The 11,142-nt window shown below is 31.7% G+C and overlaps 2 protein-coding genes across 2 annotated transcripts; both read left to right on the plus strand.

The window, feature by feature from the left end:
- The first annotated feature begins 754 nt into the window (after positions 1 to 754).
- Positions 755 to 1,748, plus strand: FRG1 (FSHD region gene 1). Its single transcript, XM_023161177.2, has one exon. The coding sequence runs from the start codon at positions 822 to 824 to the stop codon at positions 1,599 to 1,601; it is 780 nt and encodes a 259-aa protein (XP_023016945.1). The 5' UTR covers positions 755 to 821; the 3' UTR covers positions 1,602 to 1,748.
- Positions 1,749 to 3,118: 1,370 nt separating this feature from the next.
- Positions 3,119 to 8,167, plus strand: Nf-YC (Nuclear factor Y-box C). Its single transcript, XM_023161165.2, has 8 exons — positions 3,119 to 3,277; positions 3,329 to 3,455; positions 3,516 to 3,701; positions 3,978 to 4,115; positions 4,171 to 4,335; positions 5,841 to 5,987; positions 7,804 to 7,923; positions 7,980 to 8,167. Exons 1-8 carry the CDS (start codon positions 3,249 to 3,251, stop codon positions 8,052 to 8,054), a joined length of 987 nt encoding a protein of 328 aa, XP_023016933.1. The 5' UTR covers positions 3,119 to 3,248; the 3' UTR covers positions 8,055 to 8,167.
- Positions 8,168 to 11,142: the final 2,975 nt, after the last annotated feature.

Consider the following 11,142-nt stretch of genomic DNA (forward strand, 5'->3'; position numbering starts at 1 on the left):
AAGTAAATCATGGAAACATGCAGACCACCGCTAATGAAGCCGGAAACAGCAGAAAATCGGTTGAACACTAACCGTGAAAGCATACATACCATTATATAAGTACAGGTCTTTCATTTCAAACTTTTTTATCATCGATTGAGCTCAACTTGTCATTTTAGAGATCCAAGTTTGGAGTTGGACCAAAATATAATGCAATAAAGATCAAAACGATTTTTAAAAAAACTTGATTGAGACAACACAGTAATAAGTTGCATGTGATCATGTATCATATCATAAAAAAATAGAACATATTTAGATGAGAGACGTCCTTTGGCCACCCTGGAATATGATTGCCAGATTGCCATATTTAGATTTGATGTTGAATCAACCACATGAAATGAAATAATTTCAAAAAAATAAATATTCTCTCCCTCAAAAAAGCAGGAAAACTGTTTTTGCAGTATCGCTAAAATTTGTTTTATTTCTTGCTGGCTGCAGTCCAATTGAAAATAATGCCAGTGTCTTGAATCTATCTCATTTTTATTGAGCTTTCAAAAAGCCTATATAGATCATGTTCCGCTGAAACTTCAGAATTCCAGTTGTGAATATTTTGTGAAATTAGTGAAATGTCAGTCAAACAAACCAAATCCATCAAAAAACAATTTTTGTTTCTATGGTATGCGTGTGGCATTTGTGGAACGTATCACAGATTCAGGAACGTATCAGACAACTTTATTGGATTGGCAACAGTGTTGGTGACAGGTGATCATTGACTGTCATTGACATGATGTGATGTCACTATTGTTCGTTGTTTATTTAAAGTTGTCTTGTCTGAAGTAAATATGTCGGAATACGACAGTATACGCAGGGGAAAATTAGTTTTAAAAGGAGAAAAACAAAAAAGTAGAAAACGTAAACATAAAAGTAAAAAACATGAAGAAGAAGCTCCAAAAGTTGATCTTGATCGAGTGAAACACGGAAACTGGTGGAAGGTGACCAAAATAGAAGAAATATCCGGACCAATTGCTATAGAATTTGGTGATCAGACATACGTTAGCGCATTAGACAATGGTCTCTTCACTATTGGAGCCCCACATAACGAAGGAGACGGTCCCTCTCCTGAAGAAATCCTTACTGCTGTTCTGGTAGACGAAAAAAAAGTTGCCTTTAAATCAGGATACAATAAATATCTACGAGTGGAGAAAAATGGAATCGTAACAGGTCGATCTGACGCTATCGGCCCCATGGAACAATGGGAACCTGTATTTCAGGACGGCAAAATGGCCTTGCAATGTGCTAATGAGTGTTTCTTGAGTATTGACCCGGAAGATGATTCGGTAGTAGCAAAGACTCGAAGAGCTGGCCCCGAACAATTTCTTACACTCAGATCACAGACGGTGAAAGAAGAGAATCCCCTCAAAGACGTTCCAAGTGAAGAACAGGGTAATATATCGCAAATAGAAATAAATTATATTAGGAAATTCCAGAAGTTTCAAGATAAGAAGTTAAAAATTTGTACAGAGGCTAAAGACGTACTGAAGAAAGCTAAAGAGGAAGGTAGTTTACACGAAGCAATGTTGGACCGCAGATCTAAAATGAAAGCAGACAGATATTGCAAATAAAGCAATTTCAAGAGTAAAAATGGAAATTTTAAAAATAAGTGTAATGATTCTAAACATAAGAAATAAATGAAATGAAAAAAGTTCGTGAATGATTTGTGTTCTGAATGTAGAGTATTTTTTATATTATATCCTTTAGAATTTACAAAATTTATTTCATTTCATATGTCCAAGAAAATGAAAGGCTGTTTTTTGCAAATCCTCATCTACAATGTGGATTCTTTCAAGTATTTCTATTCTTTGAAACCATTTTAAAATACGTGAATTGAAAAGTAATTAAGGTATGGTTGAAAGTAATTACAAAATTGGGAGATAAAGTACATTCAAATTACTAACTTCAAAGAGATGCGTTTTTTATAACATAAAGGAGAAAAACTTGTCCCTCAAAATTAATATAAATTTCATTGCTTTGATCTTTAAAAACTAGAAAATTATATAGGGTATAAACATGTGGGTCATGAATGTAAAAATTAATTGAATCTTTTTAAATAACTCAATTGATAGTTTGAAATAAACTCGAAATTTCACGTTGTAATTAACAGTTTGAAAAAGTGATGATTGCGGGATTCTGAATATCATACCAAAAAGCATTAAAAAAATTTGAAAATCTGTGATTCTCCTAATGTTTATATTAATTCTAGTGAATAAACATTTTTCATTTTGGTAACACTCAAAATTTTAAGATTACAATGCTGCCAATGTTAGAATTTTTGGAAGTTCCGATCACTTGCTTTGTTCGTAGGCCTCTTGATCAAATAACAAGCACAAGAGCGAAGACGTTTTGAAAGCTTAAAAATTTCGTAGTTTTCTCCAATAATTATTGGAGAAGAAATATCATCTCCACAGACTAATCAATCATCACAAGGAATTACTTAAGGTTAGGTATTTGTCGAATTAGAATCACAATTGTGAGCAATCAGAGAAGTTGCCATAACATCGTAGATATTCCCAAAAAAATTTAAAAAAAACGAGCTGGTTGAGAGATAAGTTATCAATGTAATATTACTTTACAAATAAAATAGATAGTTATTGAATAATTTTAAGGAACTATGGCAGTTCATTGTTATTACTAGAGAACATTTTAAAATTACAAAAGAAATTGATAACTAGTAATACATATTCACGATATGAGTAATTGAACTTCTGAGGTTAAATTTAAGGTCATATTTTCGAAATCATTTTTACTGTACCTAGTAATAATTACAAACTGTTTTATTGATTGGTTTTTTTTACAAAAATGCAGGACGCAAATTTGAGTATCAATCAGATTGTAAAATTATCAAAAAAAAATGATAATGCTTCAGTACACTTATCTACTTTTTTCTGTTACTCTACAGAGTTTTGATATATCATCAATAAGTTATCATTTATAATTAAATAGGGTTCAACTTCACTCACTGATGTATTTAATGTGAGGATTTTAAACTTTTTGAAAGGAAAATTTAAAGCTTTTGAAGTACTTTCTTATGAATAGTACCTTCTTTATTCCGGAACACTGACAATAACACACGATGAAGAAATGATTGACAAGTGGCAAGTGACGGCTATCGGATAGTTATGGTTGGTTGTTTGTTTTCAATCATAATAATACGAGTTATATCTGATTGGTTATTGAAGGCGCTCAATTTTTCAATCTGAATTAAGTGAAGAATGTCGACTTCTTTGTTTTTTGTTAATACGTAAGTTTAAAACGTAAATAAATATCTAGTTCTGTTACTGTTTTTTTCTAGAGATTCAAACGAAGACAAATCAGAACTACAATGTGTGGACGACCAATCTCAGACTCAAAGCGAAGCCCAACAAGCTTTGCAACACTTTTGGCCAAAAGTTATGGACGAAATCAGATCCATTCGTAATGTACTTTTTCAATAAATACTTTTACACTCTACTGATGTTGTTTAAATGATTTATTTTTAGATGGATCTGAAACAACAAGTACTACCTTTGGCTCGAATAAAAAAGATTATGAAACTTGATGAAGACGTCAAAATGATTAGCGCTGAGGCTCCTTTGCTGTTCGCAAAGGCTGCAGAAATTTTTATACATGAACTCACATTGAGAGCTTGGATTCATACCGAAGACAACAAGAGAAGAACTTTACAGGTACGATATGTTGGAATTGTCAAAGTAATTGGAATATTCTTGATAAAACATAAAATGTGAAAACATTCAGCAATTTTATTGGGAAGTTAGTGATTTTCTTCGATTTTTATTATAGAATGTGGAAGAACAATAAACAAAATCGGAAAGAGAGGTTTTGGCTTTCTATTTTATCTTCATAAAAAATGAAGGTGGACCTTTTTTATTACAGTGTAATGACAAAGCAGTGACTTGTATAAAGTATGATCAGATGATGAAGGTGAAACTTTTTTATTGTAGCGAAATGATATAGCAATGGCCATTACAAAGTATGATCAGTTTGATTTCTTAATCGACATTGTGCCAAGGGACGATATAAAACCAACCAAGATTAGAGAGGATGGGACAACAGCGCGTAGTGGAACGAATCCAGATCAGGTATGTTTGTGGTCAATGCCTTTAATTTAGTTTCTTCAGTTTCATGTTATTTCAGGTCCACTACTATTTCCAATTAGCTCAGCAACACCATGCTAATTTGCAACAAAATAATACCTCCACAACCTCAGGTTCTACAACAACCGTAACACAGCCTCAAGGAACCATACAAATTGTTCAGCCACAACAACTTCAAACAGTACAAGTCAGTGCTATTGAGCAGGTGATTAGTAAATTTCATTGTATTTTGTGTTGAACATTAAGCTAATTTCAAAATGAGGTGGAAAATTATGGTGCAAGGTGTGTTTATCAAGAACTTATTAACTCATATAACAAATTGATTGCGAGATACATGCATAAGAAAGAACTAAATCAATGCACATCCAATACAGTTTACTTCGAGCAAAGAGTACTCCAAGGCTCAATTCTTGGACCAGTCCTTTTTCATTTATATGTTAAAAACTCAACAAAACCCTTCATTCTAGGCAATGGATATCAGCTGTATCTCAAATACCAAGTGGTCTGAAGAGTATAATTTTGAATTTAACAAAACAGGGGTCTTTTTAATTTTCGGCAGATACAAAGAATTTTCATTGATAAAACTTTTAAAAAATCGATACTGAAATACAATAAATACAACCCTCAGCTTGAAAAATTCAATGTCACTAAGAATAGATTAATAGTATTGTTATGTAAATCTGTGAAATTTACAAATGGTGTAACAAAATCTAGCTTAGATCATTGTAATATTCTTGCTCTTCTATGTGTTCAAAATTGTGAAAAACAGAGTTAAAAAATGGCCATAAAATATGTTTCAAGAGGATTTTGTGGTGTCATTTCACATAAAACAAATACATTTAAGTATTGCTTGATGCATAAAGCAATTACAGTCAGATTTAGTGACAAAGCTAACTTTTCATTTAGACTAACCAATTGACTTCAAAAAACTGAATGTATAATTTGAAAAAACAATTAACTGTAGAATTTAATATTAGAAATGCAAATAGTATTTATCAAAATAATATTGATTCGAGTAAAGGAGAAAATATCCAGTAGCTCTACAAAATTCCTAAACAAATAATATGTAAAATATAAAGCTATAAACATTTAAATAAATAAGTAAAACATAATTATTATTTATTTTCATTATTCATTATCAATTGGTTCACGTGGACTTTTAGTTTTGGGTTCGACTAGAATTTCTAACAGCAAAAAATTCTCGTGTATTTACCTGTCTTTGATTTATAACAAAATCGTTTTACAAACTATAAAAATGGCTAACTAAAGTTGTAGCAAAATCAACTTGACTGTATTTTTATGATAATTTTTTTATCAACAGATGTTTTTGATTCATTGACTAAACATACCTTTTTTTATTCATGATATTAGATTAATCTTACCATAATAGATTAGTGAGAACTGTACCCAAATCGGTTGATGCCTTTTCAGTTTAATGTGCACAAATGCACAGACAAACAGGCAAATACATAAACAACAGATGATTTTTACTTTTATTATTCGTATTGATTGAGAAATATTTTTTAAACTTAACTTTTGAGTTATTTTTAATTAATTGTATCTTCTTCAATCATGTAATTTTTTTATATCTGAGCAGGCTTTTTGATCGAATCCTGTAATTTATTTAGTCAACTCTCAAACAGACTGTGCTATTTGTTAGGTGTGGAGCATTTCTCTATAAAAGTGCATTATTATTATCGTTTCTTTTAGAATACAGGAGATTCTTCACCTACGGCCACAACGACCCAAACTCCCGTGATCATCCAACAGAGTCAAACCATTCCTCAGAGTCAACAAGGAAATGTTCAAATCATTCAACAGATTGTCACCCCTAATGGAGAAGTGCAGCAAATACCAGTAAGTTATGATTTTGATTACAATCATAAGATACAACGAAAATATTTATTGAAATAACATTTCTGTTGAAAATATGGACTCATATTAAAACTATTTTTCGATCACCAAGTGATCATCTTCAAGCGGAAGATTAAACTGTTTAACCTTCCTCTTGAAGATGGTCACTTGGTGATCGAAACACGTGTCGAGGTATTAAAAATAACGGTTTGGTGTCCGGATAAAACTCTAGAATATTCATGTCTTCGTAGGTCTTGCCTTTTTTTGAAAATTCTCATGTGTCAGTCGAACTTTGTTCTTTCCAGATCGTCAAAAAGTATTCAGGAGTCTACTGTTCCGTATTGATCTCAGAAAATCTATGACCATCGTTTCACTAGACTCTTGTGGTCTACCAAACCAGAATTTTAATAGCTTGTCAGTTCAACCAACATTCTTTCTTCAGCAATCCTCATAACTCATTTCATAAGTCACACGCCATCTATGGGATCGATCGAAAAGTTAAACCTTTTTCATCCAAGATAAGCGAGAATTCCCATGGTGATTTATTGCAGAGCCAAGCTTCAATATTGATCACCGAATGAGAAATCAATTTCTGTCTTTTTATGCAGCTTTTACTGCAAGAAACTGAAACCAGAGCTTATTTATTCAACTAGGTTGAACCAACTGTCCTTGAAGAATAAACCTGAGTAAAAGTAAACGCATGGATATCTCCCCATAAGAAGATTCTGACTATTTTGATGTTTAGTTTTTCATAAATTTAATCCAACAGTACCAGTAAATTTTCAATTTCATTCTTTTTGAAAAGTTTTGTGCCGCCGTTTTTTCTTCTACACAGTGATGAGACCTGTTAGAAATATATCTGCAAGTATTGCTATTCTCACTCTGTTTCTTACTGTTTGATTTCAATCGTCTTTTTGCCAGATATATCCGATTCAAGTCCATGGACGTAACTTGAATCCTCTCTTCGATCGATTCCATATCTGTCTATGAAGAGAACTAGGAGAAACTATAAATTTCCCATTGCCACACATTCTTGGGGTCTTTAGAAACCATTATTGAACTGAAAACAGAGTTTCATGCAGATTTGTATACTGGGTATATTCTTCCACCACTTCACTATCTAGATCTTTGATCTCCAAAAGATTTCTCAAACAATGAAATATTTCTTTGACAAGTCTACCTCAAAAATTGGGCTAATAAGAAATGCCCAATTTAATGAGAAAATCAGCAACTTTTCATGTCCTGAATTTGCCATCAACATAATAGTCAAGTATATTTTGGTGTTCCTTCAACGAGTGTTCATAATTTGAGACCCAGATTAGTTCCAGTCTTTAATTCTGAACATCATCCAAAAATGTTTGTACAAAAGAGAGTCTTTGAATACTTAAACGGTAATAATAATGATAACTCGACTTTTATTGAGAATAAATAATAAATAGTAAGAGATGAATGATAAGTTATCTGTCAAGGTTTGTCAGTTTGACTTAATTCTACATGTAAAGAATATCAAGATATCATTAAAATTACAACGTATCTCCAAAGATCCCAAAGGTATTACCCAAAAAATCAACCAATCGAGGTTGTTGGAACTTGATGTAACTTAAAAATATATGGTTGGATGTTTTTATGGTTATGGTACATTTGACATGGTTATGGTACATTTGACACGGTTCTGTTGTAAAAAAATAAAGTTTAAAAAATTGTGATTAACAGGTTCATGATGATTTATAAATGAATTACATTTTCCAATATAGTACAATTTTAGTTTTTCCAGTTTAAAAAGTAACATATGAGGTTAAATTTCTGATTATATTTATAGATCCAACTGACACCTCAGCAACTTCAGATGATAAAAATGCAGTTGCAAGGCAATTCTTCCCAACCCGTTATCATTCAAACAGCCCCCATTGGCACTGGGGCGCAGCCACAACTGATTCAAGTAAGGGTAACGATAACTTTTAGTAAAACCCATTTTTGTTTTGTTTCGTTTTGCAGGTTGCTCAACCGGCGACAACTGGGACCCAACAAGTTTATATTGCACAAAGCAATAACGGTGCTGATACTGAATAGAACTAACGTATTTTATTATAAGGTTTTTAAAAGTGCTCGTTGTGGTTTTGGAATGTTGTAATTATTTATTTGTCTTTTGTTATAGGAAGTTGTAATATAGATTTCAGGATATATTGAAAGGGTTTTTCTTGAGAGTTGGCATCTGTTTGCACTTATAATAATATAACTACTTTGACCAGATATTTTTCTCGAGAGAACTTACCTAGTTGAAGTCAGGATGATTTTCCAACGTTACATGACTGACGGACTGCGAATAGCCATGATGTTCCCTGTGTGGCTCGGAGAATTAACAACATTGTCTACCCAGAACACGAGGCTAATTACCAATGTGGTCGATGCCGCTGAAACCCAAAGAAAAAAAATTAAGTTTATTGTGCAAAAGCAACTTTTATACTTGAAGGAGAAAAGGTCTTCCACCCGTCCCATGAATCAAAAATTAGCAACAGTAAGACTATGAATAACAGAAAAACAATAATTATGAAGTTTTGTAGAGAATTTCGATAATATTAGGTTGTTTCAAAAGTTATCTACATTTTGAGTCTACTTTAAACTGTAATATCTCGGTGGATACTCATTCAGTTTAATTGAAATAAGCGTACTTTTGCTATTTTGTTTCATTTCTTTCCGATTTGGAGAATCATTATTGAAAACAAGCAAGATATTTACCTTCCATTTAATAAATGAGATACCTTAAGGACACCACATTTAAAAATGATGAAATTTGCCTATTTGCACGTGTTGTATTTTACATCAGTTAATAAACCCCCTACTCAGAAACCAATAGATTCAAGTTTCTTGAGTAGTCGCTCATGATTCACTGGTTCAAAATTTCATAACCAATCTTTCAATTCCTATCTACCTCTAACACGAAATCAGAAATATGTAAATTAGAAGATATTATTTTGACCCAGTTAGCCGTAATCAGACAAAATGACTTTCTCTGGAAATTCTAAATTTGTTACGTAATCGAATATAATGTGTCTCCATTGATGACACTTTGATAATAACAACTTTTGTTATTCAGACGCTATTTTACAAGTAATATAACTAGAAAATGAAAATAATCAAAATTCAGAGCATTTGATTTATATGGTTTTTTTTATTGTGGGATTGTACTTCTTGACGAGTGCTAGTTTCCATTCTCTTTCGTCATATTGGAAAATGCTCAGGTCTTTCTAGATTTGACAAGCTGTATGTAAATGTACTTACTCTATATCTATACAGTGATGATTCACTTTAATAATGGTGAATATTAAGTATATAGTGAATGTAAAAAATGTTTTTTATAAAACTTTTTAAAAAAGGTGAGTATTTTTCTAGAACTACAATGGTTCTTCACTTTTTGAGAATATATTTTCAGATATTGGTGCATCGCTCCCAAAATGGACATGAAAGAGATTTTCTAGGATATATTTCCAAAATAAAAAAAATCTCCATAATATAAATTAGAAAAAGAAAAATATTATTTATTTAATGAACTCTGAAATCCCTTCAATGACATAGTCAGTTTTATTTTAACCTAGCCAATTCCTTATTTGCTTTCTTTTATTCTTCAATGCTATCAAGGTTTTCCCAAAAACTCCTACTATTGAGTCTCCAAATATTTGATGAGTCACTGATTTGAAGGAAAATAATGTTTTTTGTTCTACTTAGGAACTAAAAATAGTGACATATATATATTTTACGTGTCTTAATCTATAGTAATTTTTGCATTGAAATTTTCATTCAAATATTTATAACGAACTTTTTTGCTTTATTAGTTTTGCCTTTTGACAGTCTGGATTCGGACATACTCATCATTCAGATTGCTAGTCTGAAGACACATGAAAAAGGAGCACAAGCTATTCCATCTCAGCATTTTCTCGATGAGTGTAAAACTCAAAGCCATTTAATCCTAAATTTATTTATCTTGGCCCTTTGGAAATTCTTCTATACCTACTTATCTTGATGTTTATCCATTTCAACCAAACTTTGAGGGCTTATACGAAATGATCTTTTTGTAACCATCATCATTTTCGTTATTAATCTGGTGAAAGCAAAAAAATTCATTCACGAAACCCAGATGATTGATAAAAGCGGTGTTTGAAACAGAAACTTTATAAAAACAACTGTAAAAAAGGTAAATAGACTCTTCTAAATACATTTTGAATGTCATTTTTGGCCAATATTCTTATGACTACTCATATTTCCAGAATTTTTATGAGATATATGGAAGTGCCAGGCAATTTATTTTCTCGGAAAAGGTCACTGCTACTGGAAATCAACAAGAGCACATTTTTCATTTGAATGTGATAGACCTGCTGGACAATTAAAAACTCACATATTTGCGAAAAAACATATGTAGGCGTATGCAGAAATATTTATACACAAATTATTGAAGCATAGCTTCAATAATACAGAAATGAAATATGATAATTCAGGAACTTACCTGAAGAATTGAGTACTTCTTGGACCACCTTATGTAGAGCACTGTTCTAAAAAATATTTTTTTCTATCGCTATTGAAAAAAGCGTTAATCATGTTACCATTTCTTGTTGTGCAAGTAGACAAAATGATCTATAATTCACATCTTCGAAATAATCATAGTTGACTAGATTCATATAACTACCTCGAGACAAATAACAGAGGTGCAAATTCATTACAGTCGTGTTTCAATTATTTTTAACCGCAAGTAAGCCTAGAAACTTCACCCAATTCAAAATATATTATCAAACGTCAAACTTAATCATTATAAACTGACAGTTATTTTCAAAATATCTAGTTTCCAATGCAAAAAAAGGAAAGAACGTCGACTCGAGAATCGAAAACGTGTGTACAGCAACAAAAATTTGTAATGTACCGGAAAAATTAATATTTTTCGAAAGATTCATCTTTCAATAACAAAATTAGAATAGCTTGAAGCTCAAATAGTTTTACAAATGCTATAGCAGGGGAGCCCACGATGCAAAATGGGGATTTACTCGAGCGTCATTGAGACATATTAGGTTGCAAAGCTTAGATGATCAGAAGAAAAAAAATGTTTTATAATATATACCTTTTCATCGGTGGGGGAAGCGGCTATAGATGATTAAATATGAAAAAAAATACT

This window comes from Leptinotarsa decemlineata, unplaced genomic scaffold, assembly GCF_025532065.1.
Source record: "Leptinotarsa decemlineata unplaced genomic scaffold, Ldec_3_MD MMD2_tig00026282_RagTag_RagTag, whole genome shotgun sequence".
Lineage (NCBI taxonomy): Eukaryota > Metazoa > Arthropoda > Insecta > Coleoptera > Chrysomelidae > Leptinotarsa > Leptinotarsa decemlineata.